Source organism: Agelaius phoeniceus, chromosome 37 (assembly GCF_051311805.1).
Source record: "Agelaius phoeniceus isolate bAgePho1 chromosome 37, bAgePho1.hap1, whole genome shotgun sequence".
NCBI classification, from domain to species: domain Eukaryota; kingdom Metazoa; phylum Chordata; class Aves; order Passeriformes; family Icteridae; genus Agelaius; species Agelaius phoeniceus.
Genome location: NC_135302.1, coordinates 670178 through 686951, shown reverse-complemented (window position 1 = coordinate 686951; position 16774 = coordinate 670178). Strand labels below are relative to the sequence as shown.

The following is a 16774-nucleotide window of genomic DNA, read 5'->3' as shown; positions in this document are numbered from 1 at the left end:
CTAATAAATAACCATTAATGGCTACTAAAATCTAATTAATATTGGATTAATATTTATAATTTAATAATACTTATATTTATTAAAATAATAAAGTATATTTATATATAATACATAATATATATTACTAGATCTGTTAATATAGTAATGTTTATTAATATTTTACTATTTTAATATTATATTATAATATATATTATATATAATAAAATATAACATTAAAATCTATTAAAATATTTATAATTTAATAATATTTAATGATTAATGTTAGTCATTAATTAGTGACTAATTAACGACCTGTTTGGAGCTCACCTGGGCCTTGAGGGCCAGCACCTGCTCGGCCCCCATTAACGGCTATTAGACCTCTAATAAATCTAACTAATAACTAATAACTAGCCATTAACAGCTTCTAAAATCTAATTAATATTAATTAGTGACTAATTAATGACCTTTTTGGACCTCACCTGTGCCTTGAGGGCCAGCACCTGCTCGGCCCCCATTAATGGCTATTAGACCTCTAATAAACCTGACTGATAACTAATAAATAGCTATTAATGGCTACTAATAGTTAATTAATATTAGATTGCTATTTAAAATTTAGTAATTTAATATTTATAATACATTTATTGAAATACTAAAATATATTTATTTATATTATATAATATCCAATATATAATACATAATATATAATGCATAATATATATATTAATATATATAAAATATATTAATATTAAAATATTATAGTATTATAATATTGTAATATAATATATATTATTTGTATAATACAAAAATATATTGTAATATATATTAAAATATATTAAAATATTTATAATTTAATAATATTTAATAATTAATATTGGTCATTAATTAGTGACTAATTAACCACTTTTTCATAGCTCACCTGGGCCTTGAGGGCCAGCACCTGCTCGGCCCCCATTAATGGCTATTAGACCGCTAATAAACCCTATTAGACCTCTAATAAACCCAACTAATAACTAATAAATAGCTATTAACAGCTACTAAAATCTAATTAATATTTGATTGATATTTAAAATTTAATAATTTAACAATATTTATAATATCTTTATTAATATATTAAACTATAGAACTATAAACATAATATATATTATATATAATATATTACATATAATATGCATTAATTTTAATATATATTAATATATATTAATATAAGAATTTAATACTATAATGTAATATATATTATATAAAATACATAAATATATATTTTATAATATATATACTAAAAAACATTAAAGTATTTATAATTTAATAATATTAAATAATTAATATTAGTCATTAATTAGTGACTAATTAACGACCTTTTGGGGGGCCTCACCTGTGCCTTGAGGGCCAGCACCTGCTCGGCCCCCATTAATGGCTATTAGACCTCTAATAAACCCAACTAATAACTAATAACTAGCTATTAACGGCTACTAAAATCTAATTAATACTAATTAATGACTAATTAACGACCTTTTGGGAGCCTCACCTGGGCCTTGAGGGTCAGCACCTGCTCGGCCCCCATTAATGGCTATTAGACCGCTAATAAACCCTATTAGACCTCTAATAAACCTGATTAATAACTAATAACTAGCTATTAACGGCTACTAAAATCTAATTAATACTAATTAATGACTAATTAACGACCTTTTGGGAGCCTCACCTGGGCCTTGAGGGCCAGCACCTGCTCGGCCCCCATTAATGGCTATTAGACCTCTAATAAACCCTATTAGACCTCTAATAAACCCAACTAATAACTAATAAATAGCTATTAACAGCTACTAAAATCTAATTAATACTAATTAATGACTAATTAACAACCTTTTGGGGGCCTCACCTGGGCCTTGAGGGCCAGCACCTGCTCGGCCAGCTCGTCCTTCTCCTCGCGCAGCAGTTTGTGGATCTGGTTGGCTTTGATGCGCTCCGACATCAGCTTGAAGTTGGCGTCGTCCTTCTCGCGCAGCTGCTGCAGCAGCCGCAGGTTCTGCTCCTGCATGTCCTCGAAGGCCTGGCCCGTCACGTCCATCTCCGACAGCAGCGCCTCCTCCTCCTAAAGGCGCGGCAAGATGGCCGCCGTCGGCAGACGGAGTGACCCAGAGAGACAAGATGGCTGCCGTCAGTAATTTGAACAAGCCACAGAGACAAGATGGCCGCCGTCAGCAGATGGAATAAACCAGAGAGACAAGATGGCCGCCGTCGGCAGATGGAATAAACCAGAGAGACAAGATGGCCGCCGTCAGTAATTTGAACAAGCCACAGAGACAAGATGGCCGCCGTCAGCAGACGGAGTGACCCAGAGAGACAAGATGGCCGCCGTCAGTAATTTGAACAAACCAGAGAGACAAGACGGCCGCCATCAGTAATTTGAACAAGCCATAGAGACAAGATGGCCGCCATGAGGGGATGCAATAACCCAGAGAGACAAGATGGCTGCCGTCAGTAATTAGAACAACCCAGAGAGACAAGATGGCCGCTGTGAGGGGATGCAGTAAGCCATAGAGACAAGATGGCCGCCGTCGGCAGAGGGAGTGACCCAGAGAGACAAGATGGCTGCCGTCAGTAATTTGAACAAGCCACAGAGACAAGATGGCCGCCGTTAGCAGACGGAGTGACCCAGAGAGACAAGATGGCTGCCGTCAGTAATTTGAACAAGCCACAGAGACAAGATGGCCGCCGTCGGCAGAGGGAGTGACCCAGAGAGACAAGATGGCTGCCGTCAGTAATTTGAACAAGCCACAGAGACAAGATGGCCGCCGTCAGCAGACGGAGTGACCCAGAGAGACAAGATGGCCGCCGTCAGTAATTTGAACAAGCCACAGAGACAAGATGGCCGCCGTCGGAAGGCGGAGTGACCCAGAGAGACAAGATGGCTGCCGTCAGTAATTTGAACAAGCCACAGAGACAAGATGGCCGCCGTGAGAGGATGCAATAAGACATAGAGACAAGATGGCCGCCGTCGGCAGACGGAGTGACCCAGAGAGACAAGATGGCCGCCGTCAGGAATTTGAACAAGCCACAGAGACAAGATGGCCGCCGTCGGCAGAGGGAGTGACCCAGAGAGACAAGATGGCTGCCGTCAGTAATTTGAACAAGCCATAGAGACAAGATGGCCACCATGAGGGGATACAATAACCCAGAGAGACAAGATGGCTGCCATTAGTAATTAGAATAACCAATAGAGACAAGATGGCCGCCGTGAGGGGATGCAATAAGCCATAGAGACAAGATGGCTGCCGTGAGGGGATGCAGTCAGCCATAGAGACAAGATGGCCGCCGTGAGGGAATGCAATAAGACACAGAGACAAGATGGTGGCCATCAGCAGACGGAGTAACCCAGAGAGACAAGATGGCTGCCGTCAGTAATTTGAACAAACCAGAGAGACAAGATGACAAGCCATAGAGACAAGATGGCCGCCGTGAGGGGATGCAGTAAGCAATAGAGACAAGATGGCTGCCGCCAGCAGAAGGAATAACCCAGAGAGACAAGATGGCTGCTGTCAGTAATTAGAACAAGCCATAGAGGCAAGATGGCCGCTGTGAGGGGATGCAATAATCCAGAGAGACAAGATGGCTGCTGTGAGCAATTAGAACAACCCAGAGAGACAAGATGGCTGCTGTCAGTAATTTGAACAAGTCATAGAGACAAGATGGCCGCCGTGAGGGGATGCAATAAGCCACAGAGACAAGATGGCGGCCATCAGTGGATGCAATAACCCAGAGAGAAAAGATGGCTGCCGTCACTAATTTGAACAAACCACAGAGACAAGATGGCCGCTGTGAGGGGACACATGAACCCAGAGAGACAAGATGGCCGCCGTCAGCAGACGGAGTAACCCATAGAGACAAGATGGCTGCCGTCAGTAATTTGAACAAGCCACAGAGACAAGATGGCCGCCGTGAGGGAATGCAGTAAGCCATAGAGACAAGATGGCTGCCGTCAGTAATTTGAACAAGCCACAGAGACAAGATGGCCGCCGTCAGCAGACGGAGTGACCCAGAGAGACAAGATGGCTGTGGTCAGTCATTTGAACAAGCCATAGAGGCAAGATGGCCGCCGTCAGCAGAGGGAGTGACCCAGAGAGACAAGATGGCTGCCGTCAGTCATTTGAACAAGCCAGACAGACAAGATGGCCGCCGTGAGGAGATGCAATAACCCAGAGAGACAAGATGGCCGCCATCAGCAGATATAACAATCCAGAGAGACAAGATGGCTGCCGTCAGTAATTTGAACAAGCCACAGAGACAAGATGGCCGCCGTCGGCAGAGGGAGTGACCCAGAGAAACAAGATGGCTGCCGTCAGTAATTTGAACAAGCCACAGAGACAAGATGGCCGCCGTCAGCAGACGGAGTGACCCAGAGAGACAAGATGGCTGCCGTCGGCAGACGGAGTGACCCAGAGAGACAAGATGGCTGCTGTCAGTAATTTGAACAAGCCATAGAGGCAAGATGGCCGCCGTCGGCAGATGGAGTGACCCAGAGAGACAAGATGGACGCCGTCGGCAGACGGAGTGACCCAGAGAGACAAGATGGCCGCCGTCAGTAATTTGAACAAGCCATAGAGACAAGATGGCCGCCGTCAGTGGATGCAATAACCCAGAGAGACAAGATGGCTGCTGTCAGTAATTAGAACAACCCAGAGAGACAAGATGGCCACTGTGAAGGGATGCAGTAAACAATAGAGACAAGATGGCCACCATCAGCAGATGTAGTAACCCAGAGAGACAAGATGGCTGCTGTGAGGGAACACAATAAGCAATAGAGACAAGATGGCGGCCATCAGCGGATGCAATAACCCAGAGAGACAAGATGGCTGCCATTAGTAATTAGAATAACCAATAGAGACAAGATGGCCGCCGTGAGGGGATGCAATAAGCCTTAGAAACAAGATGGCCGCCATCAGCAGATGGAATAAACCAGAGAGACAAGATGGCTGCCGTCAGTAATTTGAACAAGCCATAGAAACAAGATGGCCACTGTGAGGGGATGCAGTAAGCCACAGAGGCAAGATGGCCGCCGTGAGGGGATGCAGTAACCCAGAGAGACAAGATGGCCGCCATCAGAGGATGTAATAATCCAGAGAGACAAGATGGCCACCGTGAGGGGATGCAATAAGCCATAGAGACAAGATGGCCGCCATCAGTGGATGCAATAACCCAGAGAGACAAGATGGCCGCCGTGAGGGGATGCAGTAAGACATAGAGACAAGATGGCCGCCATAAGGTGATGCAATAACCCAGAAACACAAGATGGCTGCCGTGAGGTGATGTCATAACCCACGCCCACTGACTGCCGCCATCTTGTCCCATTTCCGGATGGCGGCCATCTTGTCCCATTTCCGGATGGCGGCCATCTTGTCCCATTTCCGGATGGCGGCCATCTTGTCTCCGTGGGTTTATGTATTGCCTCATGGCAGCCATCTTGTCTCTCTGGGTTATTGCATCACCTCATGGCGGCCATCTTGTCTCTATGGGTCATTGTATCACCTCATGGCAGCCATCTTGTCTCTCTCGGTTATTGGATGACTCATGGCGGCCATCTTGTCTCTATGGGTTTTTCTATCTACTGACAGCGGCCATCTTGTCTCTCTGGGTCATTGCATCACCTCATGGCGGCCATCTTGTGTCTCTGGGTTGTTCTATCTACTGACAGCGGCCATCTTGTCTCTCTGGGTTATTGCATCACCTCATGGCGGCCATCTTGTCTCTCTGGGTTATTGCATCACCTTGTAGCTGCCATCTTGTCCTCTTCCCTGATGGCAGCCATTTTGTCCCATTCCCTATCGTCCGCCATCTTGTCCCCTTCTCTAATGTCAGCCATCTTGTCCTTTTCCCTCATGTCAGCCATCTTGCCCCACCCAGTGACGTCCCCCAGCCATCCCCACCCGCCGATGGCGGCCATCTTGTCTCTATGGGTTATTGCATCCCCTCATGGCGGCCATCTTGTTTCTCTGGGTTATTGCATCACCTCATGGTGGCCATCTTGTCTCTCTGGGTTATTGCATCACCTCATGGCAGCCATCTTGTGTCCCTGGGTTGTTTTAACTACTGATGGCAGCCATCTTGTCTCTGTGGCTTACTGCATCCCCTCATGGTGGCCATCTTGTCTCTCTGGGTTATTGCATCCCCTCATGGCGGCCATCTTGTCTCTCTGACTTACTGCATCCCCTCATTGTGGCCATCTTGTCTCTCTGGGTTATTGCATCACCTCATGGCGGCCATCTTGTCTCTCTGGGTTATTGCATCACCTCATGGCGGCCATCTTGTGTCTCTGGGTTGTTCTAAATACTGATGGCAGCCATCTTGTCTCTCTGGGTTATTGCATCACCTCATGGCAGCCATCTTGTCTCTCTGGGTTGTTCTAAATACTGACAGCGGCCATCTTGTCTCTATGGATTACGCCAATTTTTCACCAATTTTTGCCCAATTTTTGCCCTTTTTCACCTCTCCAGGTGCCCCCAGGTGTGCCCAGGTACCCCCAAAATCCCCATTTTTTACCCCAAATTTCCATTTTTCACCCTCAAATCTTCATTTTTAACCCAAATTTCACGGGGTTTTTTTTGTTTATGTTCCCCCCAGGTGTGCCCGGGTGTGCCCAGGTAACCCCAATATCCCCATTTTTCACCCCAAATTCCCATTTTTCACCCCCAAATCCTCATTTTTAACCCAAATTTCACGGGGATTTTTTTTGCTTACCCCCCCCAGGTGTGCCAAGGTAACCCCCAAAATCCCCATTTTTTACCCCAAATTTCCATTTTTCACCCTCAAATCCTCGTTTTTAACCCAAATTTCACGGGGTTTTTTTTGTTTATGTCCCCCCAGATACCCCCAAAATCCCCGTTTTTACCCCAAATCCTCATTTTTAACCCAAATTTCACGGGGTTTTTTTTGTTTATGTCCCCCTAGGTACCCCCAAAATCCCCGTTTTCACCCCAAATCCTCATTTTTCACCCAAATTTCACGCTTTTTTTTTTGTTTATGTCCCCCCAGGTAACCCCAAAATCCCCGTTTTCAGCCCAAATTCCTCATTTTTAACCCAAATTTCACCGTTTTTTTTTTGTTTGTTTATGCCCCTCACCTGTTTGGTGGCCGCCAGCCTCCTCTGCAGGTGCTCGATCTGCTCCTCGCTCATCCTCAGCCTCCTCAGCGCCTCCTCGTCCGCCAATTTCTTGGATTCCCGGCGCTCCCGCTCCTCCAGCTCCCGCCAGCGGCACCGCAGCTCCTCCAGCTGATTAATTAATCGTTAATTAATCACTAATTAATTATTATTATTAATCTGGTAATCATTTGTTATCTTTGTTTAATTATTAACCCATAGGAATGAATAGGAGTTCTTGGATTCGCGGTGCTCCGGCTCCTCCAGCCACCATGCAGCTCCTCCAGCTTGTTAATTAATAATTAATATAATTAATTATAAATAATTAATAATTAAGAATAATTAATATAATTACAAATATTAATATAATTAATAATTAAAAATTAATAATTTATTAATAATTAATTAATAATTTATTAATAATTTCTTAACTGTTCATTATCATTATTAGTTATGTAACCCATAGGAATGAATGGGAGATCTTGGACTTGCTTCTCCAGCGGCACCCGCAGCTCACCCAGCTCATTAATTATTTATTAATTAATTGCTAGTTAATGATTTATTAAACGCTTGTTAACTGTTTATTAGTCATTGTTTCATTAATTAACCCATAGGAATGAATGGGAGATCTTGGACTTGCGGTGCTCCTGCTCCTCCAGCTCATTAGTTATTAATTAATCAATAATTAACAATAATAATATAATAAAACATAATAAAATACAATATAATATAATGAATATAATAAAACATAATAAAATACAATATAATGAATATAATATAACATAGGAAAATATAATATAATATAATATAATAAGATATATTAAAAATTTAAGATAAATATTATATGTAATAAATAATACAATAAAATTAAATAAATAATATAATATATAATGATTAATTAAAAATAATTTATTAGCAATATAATATAATATAAAACAATATAATACAATATATTTAATAAGAATATATAAAATACAATATAATATTTACTACAATATAAAATATAATGTATGGTATAGTATTTATAATAATTAAATAATAATTAATACCCATTAATACCCATTAATTAACCATTTATTAGACATTGTTGAAATAATTAACCCATAGGAATGAACAGGAGTTCTTGGACTCCTCCAGCAACCACATTAATTAATTAATCGCTAATTAGCCGCTAATTAGCCACTAATTACCATATATTAGTCATTTATTAGTCATTATTCAATTATTAAATACATAATTAACCATTAACCAGCAATTAATCCCACCTCATAAACCCTTCATTAGGACTTACCACTACACAAACCCAAGCCGTGGCATCAAGGACCCCCTGATTAGCATTAATTAGTGTTAATTAGCGTTAATTAGCGTTAATTAGCGCTAATTACCTCGGCCTTGCTCTTCCTCTCGGCGGCCATCAGCGTCACCTTGTCCCGCTGTTCCTTGGGGGCCGATTTGTACATGTCCAGCAGCAGCTTCATCTCCTTCTGGTTCTCCTGCGCCTTCCTGGGGGCCATTTGCATCTCATTTGCATACAATTTGCATCATCGGAAAGGCCACGCCCCCTTTGGTTCGGCTCCGCCCGTTTAATTTTGTCCCAAAATCCCACAAAATCAACCCGGAAGAGCCCCAAAAATCAATCCCATATTTCAGTTCCTGCTTCCCCTGTGCCTTTCTGGGCTCATTTGCATCTCATTTGCATAATTCAAGAAATTTTTGCCTATTTATTTGGCTCCACTCCTTTAATTTCGCCCCCAAAATTGGCCCTGAAGAGCCCCAAAAAATCGGCCCCAAATTCCATTTTCTGCTTCCGCTGTGCTTTTCTGGGCTCATTTGCATCTCATTTGCATAACTCTAATGGATCATGCTTCTTTATTTTGCTCCGCTCCAAATTTTGTTCCAAACCCCCAAAAATTGGCCATGAAAAGCCCCAAAAATCGACCCCAAACTTCATTTCCTTCTGGTTCTCCTGCGCCTTCCTGCTGACCATTTGCATCTCATTTAAATCTCATTTGCATAATCAGGAAAGCCACCCCTTTTTATTTCACTCAACCCTTTGGATTTTGCTCCAAAACCCCAAAAATTGACCCAGATGGGCCCCAAAAATCAACCCCGAATTTCATCTCCTGCTTTCTCTGTGCTTTTCTGGAATCATTTGCATCTCATTTGCATAATTTAAGAAATTTTCCGTATTTATTTGGCTCCACTCTTTTAATTTAACCCCAAAAAGCCCCAAAAATTGGCCCTGAAAAGCCCAAAAAATCGGCCCCAAATTCCATTTCCTGCTTCCCCTGCGCCTTTCTGGGCTCATTTGAATCTAATTTGCATCTCATTTGCATAAACACACCTCAATCCTTCTCCAAGCCACCTTTAATTCCCCCCCAAACCCCCTAAAATTTCATAAAATCCCCCAAATTCCTAAAATCTCTCAACAATCTCGAAGGCCCCTCCCCAAACTCTCCCATGATGCCCCTCATTAGCATCTCATTTGCATAAACACCACTTTAATACCCCCAAACCCTTCCAAAATCCCCCCAAAACACACCCAAAATAAACCTAAAATGTCCCAAAATCCCCCCAGTTTTTCCTCGGACCCCTCCAGGACACCTCCCACGCCCCTCATTACCATCTCATTTGCATAAACACCCATTTTAATACCCCTCAAACCCTTCTAAACTCCCCAAAATCCCCCTAAAATGTCCAAACCCCCCCGCCCCCAAATCTTCCTAAAATCTCCCCCAAATCCTCTCAGCTCCACTCCACAACCCCTCCCACCACCTCATTAGCATATAATTTACATAAAGATGATTTTAATACCCTCCAAACCCTTCCAAAATCCCCCAAAACGCCCCCCAAAAATCAACAAAAAATCCCCCTGAAATTTCCCCAAATCCCCCCAATTTTTCTCTAGACCCCCCCACCATCCCTCATTAGCATCTCATTTGCATAAATATCCTCCCAATACCCCCCAAACCCCTCCCAACTCCCCCCAAATCCCCTTAAAACGCCCCAAATCTTTCCAAAATCCCCCCAAACACCCCCCAGGACCCCTCCCCAAAACCCTCCCGCACCCCTCATTAGCATCTCATTTGCATAAACACCTCTTCTGTATTCCCCAAACCCCACCCAACTCCCCCTAAAAATCTTTCTGAAATCCCCCTAAAATCCCTCAAAACCCCCCCATTTTTAATTTAGCTTCCCCAGAACCCCTCCCACGCATCTCATCAGCATCTCATTAGCATAGCCCCGCCCCCGTACTCACTTAAGCTCCGCCCTCAGCTGCTTCAGCACCTCCGAGTCTTTTTTCTTCCCCTCCTCGGGGCCCCCCTTGGGCCGTTCCCGCCCCTCCCCTCTTGCCCCGCCCCCCACCCCTCGTTCGGGGCGGGGCCTGGGAGGGGGCGGGGCCAAAGGCCTGGGAGGAGGCGGGGCTTGAGGAGGCTGAGAAGGGGCGGGGCTCGGGGTGGGGGCGGGGCCTGGAGGTTCCTCCTCTTCCTCTTTGGGAGGGGGAGGGGCGGATTTAGGAGGGGGAGGGTCCTGAGAGGAGGGGGCGGGGACTGAGGAGGCCACGCCCTCTTTGTCATCGGAAGGGGGCGGGGCTTGGGTGGTGGTGGTGGGCGGGGTTTCTTCAGGGGGAGGGGCGGAGCTTGAGGAGGGGGCGGGGCCTGCGGAGGAAGAGGAGGAGGGAGGAGGGGGTGGGGGAGGGGCGGGGGTGGGTGGGGGAGGGGCGCCGCTGGCTTGGAGGCGGAGCTAAAAGAGAAAAAGGGGGAGGAGTCAGGAGGACACGCCCATTAAGGGGCCACACCCATTTAAACCACGCCCAATTTAAGCCCAGCCCTCATCCTTAAAGGGACCACGCCCATTTAAATTTGAAGCTTTGCTCTTAAAGGGACCAAGTTTATTTTTTAAAAGAGGCCACGCCCACACGCTCTTAAAGGAACCACACCCCATTTTTTATAGGCCACACCCCTTCAAGTGGCCACACCCATCTCTTAAAGGAGCCAGGTCCTGTTTTTTTGAACCTGGTCCCTTTAAGAGATGGGTGTGGCACTTAAGGGAGGCCACGCCCCTTTTAGCCATGGCCAGATACTCTTAAAGGGGCCACAGCCCATTTTTAGGTGGGCCACGCCTCCCTTAAAAGAGCCACGCCCACTGTTAAGGTCACACTCACTCTTAAAGGGACCACATCCGCCATAAAAGAGGCCACACCCACTCTTAAAGGGACCACACCCCTATTAAAAAGGCCACGCCCACTCTTAAAGAGACCACACCCCTATTAAAGGAACCATATGCTTCTTAAAGGGACCACACCCCTATTAAAGAGACCACACCCACTCTTAAAGAGACCACACCCCTATTAAAGGAACCATATGCTTCTTAAAGGGACCACACCCCTATTAAAAAGACCACACCCACTCTCAAAGAGACCACACCCCTATTAAAGGAACCATACGCTTCTTAAAGGGACCCGATCCCTATTAAAGAGGCCACACCCACTCTTAAAGGGACCACACCCCTATTAAGAAGGCCACACCCACTCTCAAAGAGACCACACCCCTATTAAAGGAACCATACGCTTCTTAAAGGGACCAGACCCCTATTAAGTGACCACACCCACTCTTAAGAAGACCACACCCACTCTTAAAGTGACCACACCTTATTAAAGGAACCCCGTGCCTCTTAAAGTGACCGCGCCCCATTTAAACAGACCACACCCGTTTTAAACAAACCACACCCCTTAAAGCCACGCCCCCCGGGATTTTTTGAGGTTAAGCCCCGCCCACCTTGTTGATCTCGGCCTGCACCTCGCGGAGCTTGCGCTTGTAGCGCTGCACGTCGCCCTTGAGCTGGTGGTTGTGGTTCTGCAGGGAGCTGATCAGGTGGCGCATCTCGCGGTTAATGGGGCCTGACAGGGCAGGGACAGGTGAGATAAAAATAATTCCCAAAAAAAAAAAATCTTCCAAAAAATCCCCCAAAAAAATCAAAAAAAAAATCCCCCAAAAAATCCCCCAAAAATCCCCCAAAAAAATCCCCAAAAAATCCCCCCCAAAAAACCCCCAAAATTCTGTAGATTTTACCCCAAAAATCAGCAAAATTCAGTTAAAAATTCACTGAATTGATCCCAGTGAGGGACAGGTGAGGGACAGGTGAGGGACAGGTGAGATAAAAATAATTCCCAAAAAAAAATCCCCCAAAAAATCCCCCCAAAAAAATCCCCCAAAAAAATCCCAAAAAAATCCCCCAAAAAATCCCCAAAAAAAATCTCAAAAAATCCCCAAAAAATCCCCCCAAAAAATCCCCCAAAAAATCCCCCAAAAAATCCCCAAAATCCCAAAGATTTTACCCCAAAAATCAGTGGAATTCAGTTAAAAATTCACTGAATTGATCCCAGTGAGGGACAGGTGTGATATAAAAAAAATCCCAAAGAAATCCCCCAAAAAATCCTCAAAAAAATCCCCCCAAAAATCCCCAAAAAAATCCCCAAAATCCCAAAGATTTTACTCCAAAAATCAGCGAAATTCACTTAAAAATTCACTGAATTGATCCCAGTGAGGGACAGGTGAGGGACACCAAAAACCCCAAAAAATCCTACAAAAATGGCAAAAATCCCAAAAATTTTACCCCAAAATTCATTCAGCTGTGCCCAGGTGTCCCTAAACCCCAAATTTCACCAATTTCCTCCCAATTTTCACCAATTTTCCCCAATTTCCCCCCAGTTTCCTCCCAATTTTCACCAGATTTCCCCCCAATTTTCACCAATTTCCCCCCAATTTCCCCAATTTCCTCCCAGATTTCACCGGATTTCCCCAAATTTCCCCCCAATTTTCACCCATTTCCTCCCAATTTTCCCCAATTTCCCCCCAATTTTCCTCCCAATTTCCTCTCAAATTTCACCGGATTTCCCCAATTTTCTCCCAATTTTCACCGTATTTTTCCCAATTTTCCCCCAATTTCCCCCAAGTTTTCACTGATTTCCTCCCAATTTCCCCCCAATTTTCCCCCAATTTTCACTGTTTTTACCTCCCAATTTTCCCCCAAATTTCCCCAATTTTCCCCAATTTTCCCCACTTTCCCCCCAATTTTCACTGTTTTTTCCCCCAATTTTCCCCAATTTCCTCCCAAATTTTCCCCAATTTCCTCCCAATTTTCCCCATTTTTCCCCAATTTCCTCCCAATTTTCCCCTATTTCCTCCCAAATTTCACCCAATTTCCACCTAATTTCCACTCATTTCCTCTCAAATTTTACCAGATTTCCCCTCAATTTTCACCGATTTTCCCCCATTTTCTCCCATTTTTCCCCAATTTTCCCCAATTTTTTTGCCCCCCAGCTGTTCCTCACCCGCCTGCTCGTTGGCCGCCAGGTTCTGCTCGAACTCGATGCGCAGCATCTCGTACTCCTTGCGCACCTGGGCCAGGGTGTCCTCCAGCTGGATCACCTCCGTCCTCAGCCGCTTCTGCACCCCCAGCTCGTCGCTCTGGAACATTCCAGAAACTTTATTTTATTTTTTGGGATGTTTGGGAATTTTTTCCGATTTTTTTTGGATTTTTTCGGGGATTTTTTGGTGATTTTTTACGAATTTTTTTGATTTTTTAATGAATTTTTTTCGATGTTTTTGGTGATTTTTTTGTGATTTTTTACAAAATTTTCAGATTTTTTTTTCGATTTTTAAATGAATTTTTTTCGATGTTTTTGGTGATTTTTTACGAATTTTTTAGAATTTTTTTTTTATTTTTAAATGAATTTTTTTCGGATTTTTTGGGATTTTTTGGTGATTTTTTACGAATTTTTTGGATTTTTTTCGATTTTTTAATGAATTTTTTTATTTTTTGTTATTTTTTTAATGATTTTTTACGAATTTTTTGGATTTTTTTTCGATTTTTTAATGAATTTTTTTATTATTTTTTGTTATTTTTTTTAATGATTTTTTACTAATTTTTTGGATTTTTTTTCGATTTTTTAATGAATTTTTTTTGGATTTTTTTGGTGATTTTTTGGTGATTTTTTACAAATTTTTCTGATTTTTTTTTTATTTTTAAATGAATTTTTTTCGATTTTTTTGGTGATTTTTTGGTGATTTTTAACAAATTTTTCGGATATCTTTTCGATTTTTAAATGAATTTTTTTCGATTTTTTTGTGATTTTTTACGAATTTTTTTGATTTGTTTTTCGATTTTTAAATGAATTTTTTTCGATTTTTTTGGTGATTTTTCGGTGATTTTTTACGAATTTTTTGGATTTTTTTTCGATTTTTTGGGGGGATTTTTCGGTGATTTTTTAGGAATTTTTCGGATTTTTTTTTTATTTTTAAATGAATTTTTTTCGGATTTTTTGGCAATTTTTTACAAATTTTTCTGATTTTTTTTGATTTTTAAATGATTTTTTTTCGATTTTTTTGGTGATTTTTTGGTGATTTTTTACGAATTTTTGGGAATTTTTTTTTATTTTTAAATGAATTTTTTTCGATTTTTTTTGTGATTTTTTGTGATTTTCAAATGAATTTTTTTTTATTTTTTCCCAGTATTTTAGTTTAAAATATTAAATATATTAATTATAAATTTATAATATATATATTATATATTATTATTTTAATATATAATATTGTATATGTATAATTGTATATGTATAAATATACATATATAACTACAGTCATAAATTATTATATATATGTATTATTTGGAATTTTTAAGGGATTTTTCGGGGTTTTTTATTTGGTTGATTTTTGGTTTTTTGGGGCTGTTGGGCACAGCTGGGGCCAGGTGTCCTCTGTCCTCAGCCACTTCTGCACCCCCAGCTCATCGCTCTGGAACATTCCAGAAACTTTGTTTGGATTTTTGGCATGTTGGGGAATTTTTTCCGATTTTTTTCCAATTTTTTTTGTGATTTTTCGGTGATTTTTTACGAATTTTTCTGATTTTTTTTCGATTTTTAAATGAATTTTTTTCGGATTTTTTTGTGATTTTTTGGTGATTTTTTACTATTTTTTCAGATTTTTTTCGATTTTTAAATGAATTTTTTTCGATTTTTTTCGGTGATTTTTTACGAATTTTTCGGATTTTTTTTTGATTTTAAATGAATTTTTTTCGGGTTTTTTTTGGATTTTTTTGAGATTTTTTACAAATTTTTTGGATTTTTTTTTTGATTTTTTAATGAATTTTTTTTATTTTTTATTATTTTTTTAATGATTTTTTACGAATTTTTTGGATTTTTTTTGGATTTTTTAATGAATTTTTTTTTGGATTTTTTTGGTGATTTTTTTGTGATTTTTTTACGAATTTTTCTGATTTTTTTTTGATTTTTAAATGAATTTTTTTCGATTTTTTTTTTGTGATTTTTTTGTGATTTTTTTGGTAATTTTTCACGAATTTTTCTGATTTTTTTTTTGATTTTTAAATGAATTTTTTCGATTTTTTTGGTGATTTTTTTGTGATTTTTCGGTGATTTTTTACGAATTTTTCTGATTTTTTTTCGATTTTTAAATGAATTTTTTTTTACTTTTTTACAGTATTTTAGTTTAAAATATTAAATATATCGATTATACATTTATAATATATATAGTATATATTGTTATTTTAATATATAATATTTTATATGTACAATTATATATATATAAATATATATATAATTATACTTAGGAATTATTATATATATATTACTTGGAATTTTTAAGGGATTTTTCGGGGTTTTTTATTTGGTTGATTTTTGGTTTTTTGGGGCTGTTGGGCAGAGTTGGGGCCAGGTGTCCTCTGTCCTCAGCCGCTTCTGCACCCCCAGCTCATCGCTCTGGAACATTCCAGAAACTTTATTTGGATTTTTGGGATGTTTGGGAATTTTTTCCGATTTTTTTCCGATTTTTTGGGGATTTTTCGGTGATTTTTTATGAATTTTTCTGGGTTTTTTTTGATTTTTAAATGAATTTTTTTTTGTGCTTTTTTTGTGATTTTTCAAATGAATTTTTTTTAGATTTTTTTCCCAGTATTTTAGTTTAAAATATTGAATATATTAATTATATATTTACAATATATATTATGTATTATTATTTTAATATATGATATTTTATATATAATTATATATATTATTATATATAGTAATAATTATATAATTATATAAATTATTATATATTATATAAAAATTATATAATATTATATTACAAATTACTATTAAAAATTATATAATAATATATTATAAATCATTAATATATAATTATAGGATAATAATTATATAATAATATATATTATTATATATAATTACTATAATAATTACAAATATATTTTAATATATATTTATATTCAATGTGGCACTGGTGGCCATTTTGGATGAGGCATTATGGGATTTATGGCACTGGCGGCCATCTTGGATGAGGCATTATGGGATTTATGGCACCAGCGGCCATCTTGAATGAGGCATTATGGGATTTATGGCACTGGCGGCCATTTTGGATGAGGCATTATGGGATTTATGGCACTGGCGGCCATCTTGGATGAGGCATTATGGGATTTATGGCACTGGCGGCCATTTTGAATGAAGCATTATGGGATTTATGGCACTGGCCGCCATCTTGGATGAGGCATTATGGGGATTTCTGGCACTGGCGGCCATCTTGAATGAGGCATTATGGGATTTATGGCACTGGCGGCCATTTTGGACGAGGCATTATGGGATTTATGGCACTGGCC

At 40.3% G+C, this 16774-nt stretch overlaps 1 protein-coding gene across 1 annotated transcript in view; it reads right to left on the bottom strand.

Annotated features, from left to right (window-relative positions):
- LOC129134514 (E3 ubiquitin-protein ligase BRE1B) overlaps positions 1-16774 on the bottom strand; it is a 37138-nt gene that overhangs the window by 11846 nt on the left and 8518 nt on the right. The window contains 6 exon segments of the mRNA XM_077171010.1: positions 1850-2062; positions 7088-7237; positions 8491-8608; positions 10365-10849; positions 11884-12005; positions 13440-13575. Of these exon segments, the coding sequence (XP_077027125.1) occupies positions 1850-2062; positions 7088-7237; positions 8491-8608; positions 10365-10849; positions 11884-12005; positions 13440-13575 (1224 nt within the window).